The 19,699-nt window shown below is 43.5% G+C and overlaps 3 protein-coding genes across 3 annotated transcripts; 1 reads left to right on the top strand and 2 right to left on the bottom strand.

The window, feature by feature from the left end:
• Positions 1–54: 54 nt before the first annotated feature.
• On the bottom strand, positions 55–2,515 carry LOC308281881 (uncharacterized protein). The gene is made up of 2 exons (XM_080722215.1): positions 2,359–2,515; positions 55–279 (listed from the first exon to the last, which is right to left on the bottom strand). Exons 1-2 carry the CDS (start codon positions 2,395–2,397, stop codon positions 175–177), a joined length of 144 nt encoding a protein of 47 aa, XP_080578341.1. The 5' UTR covers positions 2,398–2,515; the 3' UTR covers positions 55–174.
• Positions 2,516–4,193: 1,678 nt separating this feature from the next.
• Positions 4,194–9,214, top strand: lgsn (lengsin, lens protein with glutamine synthetase domain; the record flags this gene model as incomplete). Its single annotated transcript, XM_080722490.1, has 6 exons — positions 4,194–4,223; positions 4,653–4,909; positions 5,437–5,541; positions 6,092–6,393; positions 7,318–7,487; positions 8,015–9,214. The coding sequence occupies 6 exons, from the start codon at positions 4,194–4,196 to the stop codon at positions 9,212–9,214; spliced, it is 2,064 nt and encodes a 687-aa protein (XP_080578616.1).
• A 1,483-nt stretch (positions 9,215–10,697) lies between these two features.
• Positions 10,698–18,727, bottom strand: LOC308282145 (uncharacterized protein; the record flags this gene model as incomplete). Its single annotated transcript, XM_080722489.1, has 4 exons — positions 10,698–12,822; positions 13,432–13,556; positions 15,441–15,605; positions 18,281–18,727. 4 exons carry the CDS (start codon positions 18,725–18,727, stop codon positions 10,698–10,700), a joined length of 2,862 nt encoding a protein of 953 aa, XP_080578615.1.
• Between the last annotated feature and the right edge of the window lie 972 nt (positions 18,728–19,699).

Below are 19,699 nucleotides of genomic sequence, written 5' to 3'. Positions count from 1 at the left end.
TCCACCTTGATTCTGGCCAGGCGGAAGCCAACGAGGGCAGTGTGCAGCAGGTGGAGTTACCCCATCCAGGCCGTGTTCTTCGTGCTGGTTCTGGGAGGTGATTCCCGGTCCTGCCAACGTGCGGGGGCACCCTCCTGTGGCTCAAGTGCGTTGGGGGTGGCGAGTTCAAGTGGTTCACTCGTCGTCTGCATAGGCGCCGGCGGCGTGCTGAGCCTGGCAGTAGTCCCCACTGCCCTTCAGAAACTCCATAAATGTGTGACCAAGAACACCACAGAACTGCTGCAGGGACACAAAGGGACACGGGGGTGGCTTTTAGTGGTGGTTGGAAAACCACCCGTTTTCAACATTGAACTATGTCATTAATGTACCTTTGAGTTGTTATGTGGAAATAAGAAAAAGGTCCCCCCCACTTCTGTGTTGCCTAGAACTGGAAGATTGATTTTGGGGCTTGGTTTGCAAAGTACACGGTGATGATGTCATCACTGTGTACTTTGCAAGCCAAACCCCCAAATCTCCCTTTTAAGTATGTGTATTTGTTATGTACAGTTGTGAGGTACTTTTACATTACTTTCCTGAGTATTTGCCCATTTCTGCTACTTGTAAATAGCTGATCTACAACCTAACAATGCCTCGCTTTGTGAGCTTGTAGATCTGCGATTTTAAAAAGATTGTTATGAATTTGAAAACTTGTGAAATGGGACCTTCTGCATAATAATGAGTACAGGTACTTTTACTTTTGTACTTTAAGTACATTTTGATACCAATACTTTAGTACTTTTACTCAAGTAAAAATGTATACCGAATTTGTAGACTATATTTCTACAAGAGGGTATTTCTACTTTTAAAACTTGTAAAACATGAGAGTACTTCGTCCATCACTGCTCGGACGTATACAGCAGTCCTGACTCCTGCTCCACAGCTACTGTAAATCCTCAAGTGTGGAATTGAGTGTAAAAAACGACCCACACATAATCTGAATCACATCAACACGTAGGACTTCACTTTGATTTATGGGCGAAGAAGACATTGTCATGACACACACTAGCAAAGCTAAAATAGGAGTTATTATAGTCTTGCTGGAACCACTGAGACCACATTAAGCAATCCACCAAATAAGATGACAAGCTAAGCTGGTAGAAAGAAAGAAAGAAAGAAAGAAAGAAAGAAAATATTGAATTGACATTCAGTTGAGATGCATGATGCAGGTTGTGACACGGTTACCAGGGTACAGTAGGAATGATGTGCCATTTCTTACATCTAGGTCACAGCTCTCACAAGCCTGGAGTCATCATCATGAGGCCTTATAGCTACAAATGCGATTTCATACATGTCCATGGATTTGCGGTTTACAGACTGCTCGACAAAAGGGCACGATTAATGTCATATAATTGCAATTTTATCCGTTTTTTTACCGACATGACACGTGCAATTCCTTGCAAGATCACTATTAACTGGAAATGTCCCCCTCCCCTGCCTGATTTAAAAAGGCTACTGTCTAGCAACCAACGGTCAAATCCTGCTTCTGAAAAATGAACACTCGACTGGGGGATTTTACTGTCTAAGCTCTTGAGCTATGCATTGTTAATCTGAGATTTTCCGGATGGAAAACAACCTTTCTTCTGAATATAACGGCCAATGCGGAACAATCAAGTGATTACAAACAACATTATATAATAGATATTTCTATAACAAAACGACACGAACAGACTAAAAGTCCAAATGATGTAGAAAATGTGATTAGTGTCAGCGGTTCTTTGTGTGCATAGACATGGGCGCCATGCATCTCTGCTTATAGCCTAGTAATAAAGGGCCTGCCCTGCACAGACAGGCAGACACAGTCCTTGTCTAATAAAACTACCACACATTGCTGACTGCCGTCAAAGGTAACGCCTCGTTAAAGTAGACGGCAGATCGTCCGGTTTCACATGCACAGGGAGGATGACAATCGCGCACACGATGCGTTTCGAACAAAAATGCGTCGGTTTTATGCGAGGAAAAATGTCGAATGGCAAATAGGGCTGCGCATCCGCTGAAACAACTGCAATAAAAACAACACGGTGTGTAAAGCAGAAGCTCCGCTGCGGAGCCTCCGCACGTTAGCAAGACGGATTCCTTCTAATTTAGCACCAGAAAAACCTCTGCAAAAGCTGACAGGCATGAGAAATCAATGTAAAATACAGGCGATTACATGTTAAAGAACCCAAAAGGTCTAAAGCTGTGGCGGGGGCCGTGGTTTCGACGAGCAAACGAACGAAAAAAGAAAAGACAAAAACGCCAGTTGGTACAAAATTACAACAAAGAAAGAGCGACAAAATCGCCGACAAAACGGCACCGATGCTTGCGAAAATAAATACTTACTGGAATATGCTTACTCATTGAAGATTGTAGCTTAATCATACAGCCGGTCCCTAAAAAGAAGTACAAGTAGTAAATGGTTCTGCAGCAGCAGCATACAGTCTTCTGGAGACTCTGCCTAGACGCAACGCAGGGACGCAACAACGACTCAGCTCTCTCCGCTCAAACCCCACCCTGAAAAGACAGGCGGAGTGGATGCGTTCCCGGACACCACCACCGTTCGTGCTGCGCAAGTAGTCTCTACAATACTGGTTCTCAAATAGTGGGTCGGGACCCATTTGTGAGTCACGAACCAATTTCTATGGGTCACGACGACACACGACTCGACTAAAAACCCCATTATCTTAAAAAAAAAGAAAAAGAAAAAGAAGGAGAAAAAAAATATTTTTATATATATATATATATATATATTATATATATATATATATATATATATACACATCTAAGAAATTCCATAAGAAGCGGTGCTCTTCTGAGCACAGGTCTCTGCCAGGTCAGGTAGTTTATTGTGGCCTCCTGGTGGCGCTATAATAGGTCAATTATGAAAAGGGTGCCATGTGTTCTTGGGAACGGAAATCGGACGCTGCATGCATGATTTGAGGCATTTTATTACAAAAATGTGTTTTGCAAAAGTTGACCTGCTGGTGGCGCTATAACAGGCCAATGTCAAATGGTGGCCTAGTGGGAATGTTGTTGCAAAATTTCATCAAAATTGCATGCCGCGTGTTCATGATTTTGTTCAAAATGGAACAATCCTGCAAAGTTTGGAACCAATCAGGATGGAATATGGTAAATCGGACAGATTCAAGTTGATTACATGACTGTATACTGTCTACCGATTTGCGTGATTTTTGGACAAAATCTGTAGGAGTACTGTCCAAAAATGTGTTTAGCAAAAATCGGCCTCATGGTGGTGCTAGAACAGGCCCATGTGAAAAATGTTGGGCAGAGGGTCTGACTCTGAATTGGCATCTAGGGAGTGTGTGTGGACAGTTTGGCTGTGACCGGGCCAACGGCGCTGGAGATTAACAGAGGGACAGATGGATGGACGGATTGAAATGAATTACATTCAGATAGAAATGTATTGTTAATGTATGTGTGTGTAAAATGGTAAATGGTGCATTTATATAGCTTTACAATGATTGTGCATGACATTCACACACACATGCATACACCGATGGCGGAGGAAACCTGCAAGGCACCAACCTGCTCATCAGGAGCAATTAGGATTCTGAGTCCTGCTCACACTAACACTAATACTCTGGAGGAGCCCAGGATCGAACTGGGAACCTTACGGTTCCCAAAAGGCCACTCTACCCCTGAGCCACTGCCGCCCCACTGTGTGTGTGTGTGTGTGTGTGTGTGTGCGTGCGTGCGTGCGTGCGTGCGTGCGTGCGTGCGTGTGTGTGTGAGCGTGAGCGTGCGTGTGTGTGTTCCCATTGTTCCAGAAGACATAGCCTACATAGCATTGGTGTCTTTCTGGAATAGCATGAGAGTGGAGGCTGGACTCACAATCAGAAGTGCTGAGCCGGGCGTTTTCCCCCTTCAAACCGGCCGGTTTGCAGTGGAGACAAAAGCATATTGAATTGTTTGTATATTCATAGACCCATTGGCTGAAACCAGAAGAGGCTCTGTGTGTGATCAGTGGTCACTGGGTGTACCAGTTTCTAACGGGACGCGGACACCCACCGAGCGTGTGTGGGGGCAGAGAAGTTTCTACTTCGTTACCATTGTGCTAATTGTCTATAAGTTAATGTGCTCGTTGCACACTCTGCCTTCATATGTGGGCTATCAAATTTCAAATCAATTGATCATTAGGCCTATAGAGTGAAAAGAAAATGCATGACTCTGACGAGTTCACCCTGAAGGTAACAAAGGTAACAATTCCACTGCAGATTTATTTTCTCAATTATTATAATTTATTTGTTTTTGTTTAGTTTTTTGTTTGTTTGTCTGTCTGTCTGTTTGTTTGTCTGTTCTTGTGTGGTGCTACTGCTAACCACTCCTACGTCTGGATTTGTGTGTATGTATGAGAGTCTGTATGTTTGTCCGTATGAGCACGGAACTCCATGTATGGAGATAACTAACGTCACAGACAGACCGGCCCATACAAGGAGATATGCACGTGTGTTGTGTTTGATATCGTGCGAAGAGCACCGCTCACTTTGCAGCGGTGCGATTCTTTATTCATATCACTGTTTAAATCCAAGTTAGTTTTTAGTATTCTGATATGAGTAGGTGCATATTAATCACTTGTATCATCTTCAACGTCTGCATCTTTTTTCTTTTCTCACCAGGACGGCCGCGTCAAACAAAGAGACCAGATAGATGGCACACGCATGAGCGTGGGCAAGAAGAAGGGTGTGAGGGTCACGGGCAAGTACGTGGCCCCCACAGACTGGGACAGCGGAGGCGGGCCGTCCATCATCCATCCCTACGCCAGCCCCCCAAGACCCCCGGACACCCCCATCACCATCTCCATCAGCCCTCCTTCTCAGAGGCCCTACGTGGCCCCGGAGAGGGACTATCCCGTGGCCGAGGAACCCCCCGGCAGGCAAGAGTGGACGAGGAGCGTGTCTTCCAAAAGCAGTGGTGCAAAGTAACGAAACTGCACATTTACTTGAGTACTCTACAGTATAGATTTTTAGCTATTTATACTTTACTGGAGTATTTCCAATACTTCTACTTCTACTCCACTACGTCTCAGAGGAAAATAGTCCCATCGTACTTTTATTCCACTACAATTAATTTTAAACTTTGGTTACTATGGTTACTTTGTAGATTTTGTTTATTATTACAAAACATACATTAACCACTTCAGCCATACAGTATACATTTCGGCAATTTGACAATACTGATCTACAAGCTCACAATCCGTCACGATGCGATGCATTGTGAGCTTGTAGATCTGCTATTTTCAAAAAAACATTTGTATACATTTGAAAATGAGTAGTTCTTTTTACTTTTGGTACTTTAAGTACATTTTGATGCCAATACTTTTGAACTTTTACTAAAGTACATTTTGAATTCCGGACTTTTACTTAAGTGAAAAACAGTGCTTTTCTCCCCACTTTCCAACAGCAGGCTCTCCTACGGAGACATGGAGGTGTCCAAGCAGACCATGGAGGAGCTCAAGACCATCCTGCAGGAGAGCTCCCTGAGCAGCGTGCGGGGTAAAGACCAGTGGTGAAAAGTAACTAAGTGCATTTACTCAAGTACTGTACTTTTTTACTGTACAATTTTGAGGTATTTGTACTTTACTTGAGTGTTTCCAATTTTCCAATATACTTTCACTTCTACTCCACTACATCTCGCTTCCAACTTCCAAATGTTATACTTTTATTCCACTACAATTATTTGAAAGGTTTAGTTACTTTGTAGATTTTCTTTATTATTACAAAACATACATTGACCACTTCAACCCTATTTTCGGCCATTTGAAAATAGACGATCTACAAGCTCACAATGAGAGTGTAGATCTGCTATTTTCTAAATATTTGTACTCATTTGAAAACTTGAAATGGGACATTCTGCATAATGAGTAGCCTACAGTTTTACTTTTTTTTTAAACTTTAAGTAGGCCTACATTTTGATATGGACCTTTACTCGAGCACATTTAGAATTCCGGACTTTTACTTGTAGGCCTAACAGAGTGTATCTACACTGCAGCACTGATACTTTTACCTAAGTATAAAACGTGAGTTCTTTTTCCACCACCGGGTAAAGACGAAGGAAGGCCGGGGGGTCCTTACACGTACCTGCACGGCAGCAGCGGCGGTGGTGGTGGTGGTGGCCCGCATGGACGACAAGAGGAAAGCAGCCAGCAGCCCAGGACTTTCACCACCTTCAAGCCCCACTCTGGCAGTTCTAGAAGGGGGGGCTCGTCCAGGGATAGCATGTCCATTCAGAGCCCGGTGCCCAGCATGGATGCATCCAGCTCGTTCAGGTCGGATGTCCCCACAAATAAGCAATCTGGAGTCAGGTCCCCCACACATGAGAGCAGAGTGAATTGGGGACAGGCTGAAACTTCTCATACAGGTTAGTGGGTAACACTTTACAATAAGGGACAAATTCATACACGTAATTAACGCTTAATTCATGATTAACTAATGCATAACTTAATCATTAATTCACCCTATTCTTCTTCATCAATTAATGTTGGAGTAATAGCTATTACTTAATTAAACAAATCTATCAGTAGTTAAGCCTGTTGGTTCATAGTTAGTTAAGATGAATTCATATGCAACTATATTATGAGCCATACGTGGTGTGTTTGTCGGTCAGAGAGCCGACCCCTAGATGGGTCAGGTGGTAAGCCAGTCCAATATGGGAGACTCCTGGATGTTTTAGACCAACCAGTATCACTGAGTCAACTCATTAATCCTACCCACCTATGAGCACTCATACTGGGCTGGGCATAGAACTGACCAGAAAAAAACAGATCTACAAACACACCACGTGTGGCCCATAATATGGTTTCATATGAATTCACTAACTGTGAACTAACAGGTTTAACTAATTATAGTTACTTAAACATTAATTGATGATGATGAAAAATACTTTGTGATGAATTAACATATGATTAAGTGATGCATTAGTTAACCATGAATTAAGCATTAATTGAGCGTTAATAACGCGTATGAATTTGTGCCTTATTGTAAAGTGTTACCGGTTAGGGTATCCTTTGATGGAATTAAATGTGAAGTAGCTGAAGAATTATGTGTTTGCCGTTCAATTTAGTGCACTACAATTACAATCAAGAACAACAATTGATACGTGGTCCTTTGACCGGACCAACACATTTAGTGACTGGACTCACAATATGTTAAATTATAAGTAATGAACTTAATTAAATTAAATAAGCCTCCTTTTAATTGTTTTGTGGGTTTTCCCCCTATAAGAGGGATATTACGTTCATGCTTTATACATTTCATAGACACTCATTATGACATTTTTCCACAGACGGCGGCAAAGCTGCGACCACTGAACCTTCTGGAACTCAGAGTTTAATTTCGGCCATGGAGCAAATCAAGCAACACATTGCCAGAGAAAGCATCAGCTTTGTCCGCTTCGAGGCCACAGATCTCCACGGAGTGTCCAGGTCTAAGACCGTGCCTGTCCGCTTCTTTCATGTAAATCAACTATCCATCCATCCATCCATCTTCATCTATCTACCCATCCATTCATCCATCTACAGTATAAACAATATTCTTAATTTTAGGTACTCTTAGGAGACTCTTCGAGTCTTGCGAGTCGCAAGTCATCAAATGATTGGCTTAGGAAAGTGACAAAAACAAAAATCTCATGGCTTCATGGGGTGTGTAATTGATGTAATTAATTAATTTCTTTGGGTGAACTACTCCTTTAAGTGCAGTAGAACAAGTTTAAAACATCAGGTCACATTATATTACACACAGCTATTAAAGATCAGAAATAAAACACCAAGACAAACAGATGAAACAAACAATCATCCCTGAGTCCCTATGATCACATAAGAAATACATGAAGAAATATTGCTTGGTAAATGAAAGAGCCATAAATGAAATAGCAATATTTATCTCAAGACAAGAACTTTCAGTGGAAGTGGAGGAGGCAGGTACAGTATGGAAGCTGTAAGTGGGGGAAGTGCATTTAATGTTTTATCGATATGCGCCCACAGGAGAAAGCAGTATATGGCGTGCCGATGCCAAGAAGCTACTTGGAGCTGACCCTGAGCCCTAAGAGCAACGAAGTAGACAGCGCCAACGCTGCCAACTTCAGCAGCGACGTGCTGCTGATCCCTGACCTGTCGACCTTCAGGATCCTGCCCTGGGCCGAGCAGACCGCCCGGGTCATCTGTGACCCCTGCACGGTAGGCGGGAGCCCACTGCGGACATCGCCCCGTCTCATCGCCAAGCAGCTCCTGGGCCAGCTCCAGAGCCTGGGCTTCTCCTTGCACTCCTCCTTCACCTACGAATGCTGCGTCCTCGGGGCGCCGGACCGCATCGGCCCCAAGACTTTCATGTTCCCCGCCACCACCCTGCTCAGCAACCACGACCAGCCCTTCTTCCAGCAGCTGGTGGACGGCATGTACTGCATGGGCGCGGACGTGGACAGCTTCTCCTCGGGCAGCGGCCCCGGCCAGATGGAGATCAACCTGAGGCCTGAGTTCGGGATTGCGGCCGCCGACAGTGCCTTCACCTTCCGCACGGGCATCAAGGAGATGGCGCGCAAGCACAGCTACATCGCAAGCTTCTTCACCGACGACGGCCTGTACAACGCCGGTGTGCTCTCCCACAGCCTGTGGGACGCCAACGGCCGGCGGAGTCTGTTCCAAAGCCGGGACAAGGAAGGCGAGCTGTCGGACATTGGCTTCAAGTGGCTCGCCGGTCTCTTCACGCACTCCGCCGCCCTGAGCTGCCTGATGTCCCCGGGCCTCGGCTGCCGCAGCCACATGGCTAAGGCGGTCAATGACCCGAAACAACGCAGCATGCTGCACGCCACCTGCGGCTTCAACGAGAACAGCACTTCCTTCAACGTGAAGTGCCACGGCGGGCGAGAGATGCACATCGACAACAAGCTGGGCTCGGCAATGGCCAACCCGTACGTGGTACTGGCCGCCACCGTGGCCGCGGGCCTCGACGGCATCAGGCGCAACCTCACCGTCGAGGGCGTTTTAAACAAGGCGCCCGCTCAGCAGAGACAGTATGCCATTCCCGTGAAGCTTGATGATGCCCTGGAGGCTTTGGCCGAGGACCACGTCATCCGCGGTGCCCTCGGAGAGCCCTTCGTGCAATACTTCATTGCGATGAAGAAATTTGAGATTGAGACACAAGAGCTGGATGAGGAACGGAACAAGTGTCTGGAGTATTTCATCTAGAAGCAGAATTGCAATGAATAATGTGGACCATGTTTTTAAAAGAGTGGCAAAAGTTCCTTCTGACACATAAGAAATATATGTGTCAGAATAAAATAAAAGCTTTATACCATTAACCTAATGGATTGCTACTGCTACTGCTGTTACTGTAATGAGACACGAAATGTAGATTATGTATTCATGCAAACAATAAACATGCAGTGAAAAACAACGTGTGTTGTGTGGTCTTTTGTTGATTACTAGTGCAGTACCCAGAGTGCTTGGAGGCCACTTTATATGATGTCAGTCATCCATGTCACACCAACCTGGGCGGGTTTGGGGATCTCCACATAATAAGTACATTTACTTGAGTACTTGTACTTAAGTACAGTTGTTGACATTTTCTTTTTCTTTGCAAGCACATGACTTTCACTCTGCTACATTTCAAATAGAAATATATTTTTGACTGTATTTCTAAGAAGGGACTCTTGGGAACAAAACTTACAAAAAATATATTATGAATTAACCACTGAAGCCCAATTTCAAATAGTCTAAATATATCTGATTAAAATATGTGTAGCGCTATTTGCAAATGTATAATTAAAAGCTTATAAAAAGAATATTAAAAATATAATGTAATATTTACAAAACTTACAGAAATATTGTCTTTGTTTCTACTGATGATTCTGCAATTTTGTTTTATATAGCTTATTTAAAACGGGTAGGCACTATGAGCTAAAGCTTCAGCCTGCACCTTTTTAGACTAGCAGTTTTGTGCTGTTTTGTGTCTTTCTGTATATTTGTACGTTGTACATGGCTAATGACATAAACAAACCATTACTACTACTATTTCAATAATATTTCAATACAGCAATGCAATGATTCTTGAAAAAGAAAATGTACTTTGTAACACTGGAAGACAGATAAAGATTCCTATGATACTGACCTTTTATGGCTTTAATACATAAAAATACAAATATTATATACAATTTGTTGGCCTGATTACAAAGACTCTAGCCTGACACTCAGCCTGAATTGACAAAATTAAAGGGGTGTGGCTAGCAATTCAGGGTCTGGAACTAGGCTACAAAGACTCCACATCTATCAGATTTACCATGTTTGACCTCAATAGAAAACGAATACCTCCCCTTTCTCTTTTATTATGTTTTAACGGTAAATGTCTTCCCTGAGGAGCACTGAGGCGAGAATATCAAACTCATAAAAGTACAAATTGCTGTAACTAGCGTGTTACATATACATAAAGGCAGTTGACTGATGTACGTGACTTGCTTTAATGTGTGCCAGAAGTTAGAACAAAATGTTACAAGGCATTTGCCCTGAAGAAACTCCCATGACCTAGAATGTCATTCACTTGCTTTTCAAGTATAATTATTTTTTTACTCAAGGCATGAAATACATTACTGCAATATAGGCCTACTGTCATTATTAAAAAGTTGTTCCCCCCCCCCCCCTCCACCCCCAACTCCTATGACTTTGTCACTTGTATTCACTTGTTCTTGCCTATCAGATGACCAAATCGTTGCATGAATCGCCCCAGTTTGTTGTTGTCATGAGCTGTTTGTGTCTGATAGGTCGAACAGCTATTGATGGAACCAGCAGAAAGATCCCTCGCACTGCTCACAATGGAGCTTCTGTCCCTTTCCGTGTTATACATGACCGTAGTCATCAAGGGTTTGTCTGGGGGCTTCCTCTCAGTGCCGAGGAAATGCTCAAACCGACTGTACGCCTTCTGCCGTCGAGGCTCTGGGACGGACAAACCCCCGCCATCCAGAGTGACCCTCGAGCCTCGTTCCTGATCTGCCACGGTGTTCATCGTTCTCTTGCTCGAGCGCAGAGCAGAGGACCGGTCCAGCTTTTCCACGTCTGGTAAATCACTGATTGCGTTGGTGGATCTGGAGAGACTCGCCGTCTTATCTTTCGAAGGCGTTTGCTCTAAAGCAGGGGATTTTACGACGGGAGACGCTGACGAAATGGCCTTTTGTTTGGATCCTTTCTGTGACCTAACAGAGTTCTTCCTTTCCAGTTTTTCCTCTTTCCGAGGCGATTTGTGTTCATCTGATGCTGAAAGCAGTGACTGTACTTTGGACCTCAGAGAGTTCATCCTCTGGAGTGCTGGCTGAGAGCTCTTGGCGTCGACCCTGTGATGTGAGCTCACAGACGTGTTTGATTCTGCCAGACTTGGTTTTGCGGCAGCCATGTCCTCGTTGCACGCTGCTTGCTTTCCATCATTGAGGACAACTGAACCTGGGCTCTGGATTAGACTCTTTCGATTTAAACTGTGGTCCTTTGTTCCCCCAGACACCACATTCACAGTTGGAATAGTTCTCTCTTCTTTGGGTGGCGTTTGGTTTCCTCCCTTTTGAGCATCTGGATCCAAACTGCTAGTGCTAGCTAGCTTGTTTATCGAACCGTGACTTTCCCTCGCTTGGCCATCCTTCTCTTCTGGGATTTCAAACAGGGACTCCATTGCTCTTGAATGCCTGACATTGAAGGATTTGAGTGAGGAGTCATTGGATTTCATATCCAGATTACCTGCCGAAATTGTCCGGGATAAAGGCTCTTGCCAGGTGTTTGCATCTTTAATGTCTTTCTGTGAAGCTGATTTGAAAAGTGCTGGTGTGAATGGTTGCTCTCTTTCAGTCCGACCCTCAGTACCCTGGTGACCTTGTTGACCTATCGCTTTGACCCTTCCCCTATCTCCATAGTCAGCTGGTTCCACTGTGACACCAGGCTGCATTGTCTGTTCCAACTCCGCCATACTTTTACTTTTGTCCAGATCTCGTAATATTGTCTTCCCCTTAGATCTTTCCAGATTTGCAATAGCAGAAAACAGTGACTCCTGACTCTGCTGCGGACTGATGCACTCCTGGAGACTGAGTCTTTTCAGCCTAACTTCCTCCAACCTAGACTTGATGTCCAGAGAACGTCTGGAGATCAACTGTAATTGGTTGTCGTTCAAGCCACTTTGACTTCCGCGCGGGGACGTCACATCGTATGCCGCGTCTGCAGGTGCGTCGCTGTTATTCATGTACGAGTTGATTTTCCACTTGTGGAGGGAGGTCTCCGAGTTGAACGGAATCAGATGCTGGTCGGAACCGTAGCGAGTCAAGTGTTTTTGATGGAACTGACTGACCCTGCTCGTCAACAGCGGATCCTGACCTCCCCTCAGTTGGGTCCCACCCCTCTCAGGTGCCCCAAGGGCCCTCCCTTCCCTCATGAGCTGAGATGTGGCGTTCAACCTCTGCAGGTCGCCGGCGTAACTGTGCCCCCTCACCAAGTTATTCATGTCAGGGTGATGAGAGATGTGCAGCCTGTCCTGCATGCTCAGACCCCGGGTCAACGCCCCGCCATTAAACCCGTTGTCTTTGGCACTCCTTAATCCTCGGGATACTCGGGATCTCATGTGGATGCGGTGCAGGGAATGCTGGCTGGAGGTAGGGCTCTGCAGGAACAGCGGCTCCCTCAGAGGATGCTCGGGCAGCCTCTCCTTGGCCAGCGGAACGGAGGAGCGAGCGAACAGGCGGCGAAACTCCTCGTCGTACGATTCCACCAGCTGACCTGTGATCACCAGCATCATGCTCATGTTGATCTTCTCAAAGGACCACATGAAGCTGGGAGGGGAAGACAGTGAGAGGAAGTTCAAAGTTTCCAAAGTGACTCACCAAAATTCACTTTTACTTTACTTAAAGGACCATACACCTTGTCCATTCTTCGCAAAATGGCTTTATTTTTTGATATTGGTTACATTATTTCCCTATTCACTAAATGTTACGGATGGCACGGTTCTTTTTATTCATTTGTAAGTTACTGTAATGGTTCTTTACATGAAACTAACCCCTATATAGGCCTATAGGTCATTCTAGAATTTCTACATTTCGAATTTAGAAACACAACAAAAAATAGAGAAGATTTGTTTTCCATTCAACTTTTTCATTCTAACAGAAGATACTTTAAATTGAACATTATACGTATTTGTTGATCTTAAACATGTCATATTAATCATGAAAATCAATTGTACAAGCTTGTACAGTAGATTTTCGCACAAAATGTTTGGCCCAGAATTGAGAAGCATAGTGAAGCATATTGTTCATGTCATGTGGTTAACTCTCCTATTGTGATGTGATGTAATGTACTGTACTGTAATGTACTGTACTGTACTGTACTCGTAAACTAGCTGGATAAGAACTACAACAGCATAATGACACAAGGACCTGACTGACCTGTACGTTCCATACAGAACTGTTTTGCAGTCGACCAGCATGAACTTCTGCTCTAAAGCTCCATGGAATTTAGCCCCAGATCTGCACTGATACTGCTGTCCTCGCACAGTTCGAACCCGGATGTTCTGGTTGAGAAACAGAGGAGAATCCCAGATTTAGTGTACAGTGCCAAACGTCTACACATTTGCGTGTACACACACAGTGCGCACACACAGACAGACACACGCGCGTTTGTATTACTAAACTTGTGAGGACATAATAAACATTTTAGGACAGCGATTTTATTAAGCCAATTTAAAAACGAACTGCCAACGTGCCATGTTGTGACACTTTGTGAGCTTGTAGATCTGGTATTTTCGGTGCAGTACACCAGCTCACAACTAAGTAGACTGTAAATCAGGTAAATCCATCCCTAACCCTAAAAACCAAATCTCCTAACCCCTAACCCCAATATGAATATATTCCTAATTGCAAGCCTAACACTAAAAGTCGTGTTTTAACCATAAAACAACCGTTTCTCTAGTGAGGACAATGAAAATTGTCCTAAAAATGTATTTTCATCAAATTCTACGATAATTGTGGGGACATTGGTCCTCACAAGTAAAGTAATACAAGTGTGTACACACACACACACAAACACACACACACACACACACACACACACACACACACACACACACACACACACACGTCACACATCACACCCTTTGCGGTTGCCAACAAGATCTAACATGCATCCATTGTGCTAGGGAGAACATGAAAGTTGGTTAGAGATGATTACACCAAAACCATTATAAGTGTTTCATGTTGCTAAAACTCTAGCCACAACAGTTTATCTAGTAGGTGCTGCTGGTTAAACAGGAACATCCAGGCTTGATGAATGCTTCCCAGTAATCCTGTGGAGTAAATGTCAGACATAATCCATTAATGCTCCTGCCATCAGAATGAAGGTCATGCTGGTAGAGCACACAACCTCACATGGATAAAATCCTCAGTCATATAACTCTGACCCTAATGGATCTGTTAAAGGTCTTAAAAACCACTTAAACTCCAATACGTCGTTGAACGTATATACTTTCTGGTTTCGCTCTGCATTTAAATGTCACGTTGTGAGCTTGTAGGTCTGCAATATTTCTGCGAAGGTTTTCCCAGAATACGGATGCAGCATCGAGCTTAAAGGGATATTTCACTTTCAAACTATGTTTGGGATAATTTTAACGTCTATACTCAGTCAGGCTTTTGTGAACACCCCCAGACAGATTTTTTTAAGTTGCTTGATTCAGTATTAGCCTAGATATGTTATATTGATTTTATCAGACCACACCCACAAACCACAAACACATTGTAACTTCAAACTCCATTTTTACCATGACAGATTAATAAAAAAAAAATGGTGCCGGGGCGCCCGCTGGCCTGGTGGTCAAGGCGCATACCACATACTAGGCTATGATGCCTGCTGGCGTCGCCGGTTCGATTCCCGATCCGGACGACCTTTGCCACATGTCATTCCCCATCTCTCTCCCCATTTCCTGTCAGTCTACTGTCCTATCATTAAAGGCATAAAAAGCCCAAAAACAAATCTTAAAAAAAAAAAAAACTGTGCCTTGGTTCTGGAGATTGATATTGGCCTTCTAATGTGTCAGTGTTTCACAGCATCCTCACATATTAGAATGAGTAAACGTTAAAATGACCCCAAACATGTTTGAAAGTGGTGATTGAAATCTGAGAATGTTAACAATTGGCCACAATCTTGTGACTGTGTCTTTCTGCCTGCTTTTATGCATGGATATAACAGTGGTACTCAAAGTGGATTCCAGGGACTCTGGGTTCCTGGGTTCCTTTCGGGGGATCAAAATTTACCCATACAAGTCTTTAACTCTAACAGTGTACAAAATGGAACAAAATGAACCCGTACACTGTCAGTGTGAAACAATCTAAAACACACAAATTAAAGATGAAACGATGAAACCATTCAGATAATAATTGTAGATTTGATGTGGTTTTATTACCTTCAGGTCTTGGATCCTCACACCCAGCCTCTCTGACATGTTCACAAAGCTGCTGAACTGGAAGTAATCCAGAAGTATGTAGACGATCACTCCTCTGAGCGCTGCTGTTACCATCTCCTTGAATATGTCCACGTCAGTGAAGACATCCATGGCCACAGCAATAAGCTGCCAATGACATGAACATGGGCTTGTTATAAAGGCATGAGATGGGTTTACTGATGTCTGGAGATTTGCAATGCATTATTCAGAACCAAGTGTTGTAGGCATAATTATTGTTTTTGAAAAGGTAATACTTTGACTTTGTAGTCACACAGCCAGTTGACAGCGAATTTCACTTTTAAACCTTTCTGGGGTAATTTCACACATCTGTCTGTCCGATGTCTGTCTGATGTACACGCATGCTGACATCACTAATACATTTGGAGATAACTGACACCACTGATACCACTGCCTGTTCTGCGCAGGCGTCACCGCATGGTAACAGCCGCATGCTGAAACAGTGCCCAACTTTGGAGATGACTGACATCCCTGATACCGCCACCATGGTAACAGCCGCATGCGGAAACAGTACCCAGATTTGTAGATGAGTCTGGGTTCTTCAACATTACATCTGAGACTCCTATTCAATCCCTCATTTAAACCCAAAAAATAATTATTTATTAAGTATATAATACTAGTCCTGTGCCCGGGGGGGGGGGGGGGGGGGGGGGGGGTGCAGTAATGTCGGAGTGCCCGTTGGGCAGATCTTTTTGCCCATATATATGGTGTTCCATGTTGGAGTGCCCGTTGGGCAGATCTTTATGCCCATACATGGTGTTCCGTGTCCAGACCAGTCTGTGAAGTCCTATGACGTCAGATTATGACGTGATGTCAGCATGCAGACAGACGGCTACCATGGAGGGAAAACTGTGTAGCTAGTATCAGTGATATCAGACAGACATTCGCTAAATTAATAGTTAGATAAATAAATATTCAAATATGTTTTGACACAGAATCAAATGTTTTATGGTCACGATACACCAGGAGCCTGGATGTATTGGTTTTCTACCTGTGGTACCACAAAATGGACGCCACTGCTATGCGCTATACGATAGTCAGGTTATACAGATACACAAACATGTAACATTAAGAAAAATACCTCATGGTTTGGCAACCTCAATTGCAAACTGAGGAGTATATGCTTGCCAGGACTATCTAATTGACTATTAAAGGTCATTCAGTTGAATTACTCATCTTTAAACAAGTATGAGCTCAGACAGCAAGATGACACCAATATAGTGTCACACCGTCACATGATATGTTCTGATGTTTATCAAACACACACACAAAATATCGTTGCTGTCAGAGCAGAAACCTCTTATCTCCATATTCTAACTTGTTGTGTTTTTTCATAAAATGAACAGCACCCTGCAGTATGTGATCATACTACAGCGTCACACAAAAGCACCAAAAGTAGTAGATCCACAAGCGGAAACGCGGCGCAAAGCGACACGTTTTGAGCGTGTAGATCTGCTACTTTTGATACGTTTTAATTTGAATTCTGAAAAGTAACAGTTTTGCAGTTTTATATGAGGTTGCCACCCGACAGAGACGATTATATTATCCCTTTAGTTTGCATTAATTCCTGACCAGAAGACGAGTGAGTCATAACTGATACAAAGATGTCAGCAAGATGGGATGGGAATAGATATAAAGCATGATGTTCTACAAAGCAGATGACAGTTGAACAGTGACATCCTGTACTGTATATGTGGGCATGCAGTATCTTGATAAAGGATGGCACATCTATCTACATGAATACGCAGCTTAAGAGTAATTAAGCATATTTATAGGATTATGAACAGATACTGGGATGTGGGCCAGGCCAAGCCATGCAGGGCTTGTTACAGTAGCACTGCAATGATCTGTTTCTCTTGTTACCTTCTTGTTTTATTTTGTTTATCTCTTATACAGCATGCTTTTGTTTATTTGCTCTTCTGTACTCTTGTGTTCTTCTGTGGTGGAAAAGGTATTCAAGTGTTTTACTATCAATTCTGCAATGTGGAAATACTCTGTTACAAGTCCGGAATTCATTCATTGACTTGAGTAGTATCGTCTATTTTCAAATGGCAGAAATGTATATATAGGGTTGAAGTGGGTAACGTTTGTTTTGTAATAATAATAATCAAAATATACAAAGTAACTAATAACTAAAGTTTTCAAATAATTGTAGTGAAGTAAAAGTACGAGATGTAGTGGAGTAGAACCCCAGAATTGTATATTACTTGAGTAAATGTACTTAGATATTTAAAAATGTTATGTCTTGCAATGGAAGCCAAAGACAGTTTTCCACTTCCATACAACGTTGTATCATATTGTGTTGTTAGAGAGTAATTCTTCAGTTATTTTTATATAAATTATTAGGTCAAGTAAAGACAGAGCATGTAGGTCAGCAACTATGCATGCACAGTTTAAAAGTGTGAATTATTTCCACTTGTTCAGCGGAAAAGTGAATAGCAGCAGCTGTAAGCTGAGATTCAAAGTCATTCAAGCTGAGACAAGTCAGGCACTTCTGTTTTAGACTGGCATTAATCTTCTCCACGAAGGATTTACGTGGCATTCATCAATGTCTGATCTCGAGGGGGGAAATCGTATAACTTTGTTGGTGAAAGGTCCATGATTATTATCATCCCTGATGTTTGTGTTTGGATATAGCATAATGTACCATTTTGCTATAGGGCACATCATCTCTAGGCCCATTGCACCGGCCTTTAGTAGCCTACTCTCAATGAATACAGTCATTCTGACCACATTTTTACCATGCATCGATAAACAACATTTTAGACTCAAGTCTTCCTCACCTGCTTTGCCTCTTGAATTTGCCTACGAACAACCTCTTTGATGGTCGGCGTGTTTCGTCGCGGCGGGTGGAACAGCAGGCTGATGCTGGTGTCCAGGTTGTCAGACATGACCTGTGGCCAGCCCAGGTCAAGGTCAGGCACCTCCTCGTCCGACTCCGTTGGGAAGTAGGTGGACGTAGGTGGACCCTTCTCCCCAGAGGGCCTCACCTCCGAGTCGTCCCCCTCGCAAACCGGCAGCTCTGCATTCTCCAGAATGAAAAATATCTCTTCTTCCGAGAGGAAGGCGCCTATTTGCTCGGCCTTGACAAACTCCTCGTAGGCGTCCCTGCCTCCGCAGAGCAGGGCGTAGATGGCCAGTCGATAGGCCTCCTTGTAGTGGGGCTGCACGTACGGCGGGGCCACACTGTCCTGATGCTGGGAGGACAAGCAGGACGGGTTGGACTCCATTGTTACCCTGAGGAGGATCTCTCTGGGCCTCAAACTGGTTTTGTTCTTTTTACCTTCAAAGGAGCAAGTCATGCAAGTGTTATTGGGCAACAGACACTACATGTCGAACATATGTTCATGCATCCAGGCTATGTTAAAACGCTCAACAGATGAGTCACACACACACTGAACCGAAAGGAGAGTGTTTTTGAAAATAAGCCAAGTTAAGGACAAAATCATGTAGCCTATAAATTGGAAAAGAAAAATGGAATAGAAATCATGTACCCTATTGTGACCTAAGGGTCTAAGACTACAGTATGTTAAGCTGTTCATCTACTGATATGAAACAAACCCTGCCGGCTGTGAACTAGGTTACCTGTCCTGAACTGCCTCTAAAGAAAGTAAATAGTTATCTTTATCAAATGAATTACTTACTTCATGGCTGCTGAGCGCGGCACGCTGCTTGTCCCGGACGATCAGACCAAACTCATGCTGACACAGGCGCAAAGAAACACGGCACAGCATTCATTCTTGGCAGCTGCACTACTGTATACGGCATGTAAAAGCTAGCAGGCAGTCAGTGATGGGTGTGGAAACAAACAGCCTGTTGTACCTGAACCAGACGGTACCTGTGTGCGAGTTACACCCACTCACCTGAGGCAACTCTGTTTCGTGGCTAACATTTTCTGTTTGAGTAACCAAACAGACAAAGAGAGCCTTTCTATCTCTGCTATTGACAAAGGTTTCAATACAACATGTTTGCATGTGAATACAGAATACGGACATTCTGCCACTACTCAAAGTAGGCTACATAATGCTACTCAATGTTCTCCTATAAGGAGTGTTATGCAATGTCAATGGTGGACAGTATTGAAGTACATTTACTCAAGTAGGTACATATTTTTAGTATCTGTACTTTGCTTTAGTATTCGTATTGTTTTGGCATACTAATGAGTTACTACTTTCACTTCATTACATTTGAAAGACAAACTT

Source organism: Nannobrachium achirus, assembly GCF_963921795.1.
Source record: "Nannobrachium achirus genome assembly, chromosome: 3".
NCBI classification, from domain to species: domain Eukaryota; kingdom Metazoa; phylum Chordata; class Actinopteri; order Myctophiformes; family Myctophidae; genus Nannobrachium; species Nannobrachium achirus.
The sequence above is the reverse complement of the archived record's forward strand: the minus strand, read 5'-3'. Positions and strand labels throughout refer to the sequence as shown.

Excerpts from the sequence above, each read along its gene's own strand:
- LOC308281881 (XM_080722215.1), bottom strand. The coding sequence starts at position 2,397 with ATGATTAAGCTACAATCTTCAATGAGTAAGCATATTCCA. Across the intron at positions 280-2,358 it reads CAATGAGTAAGCATATTCCA|CAGTTCTGTGGTGTTCTTGG; the intron begins GTAAGTATTTAT and ends GTGTCCCTGCAG.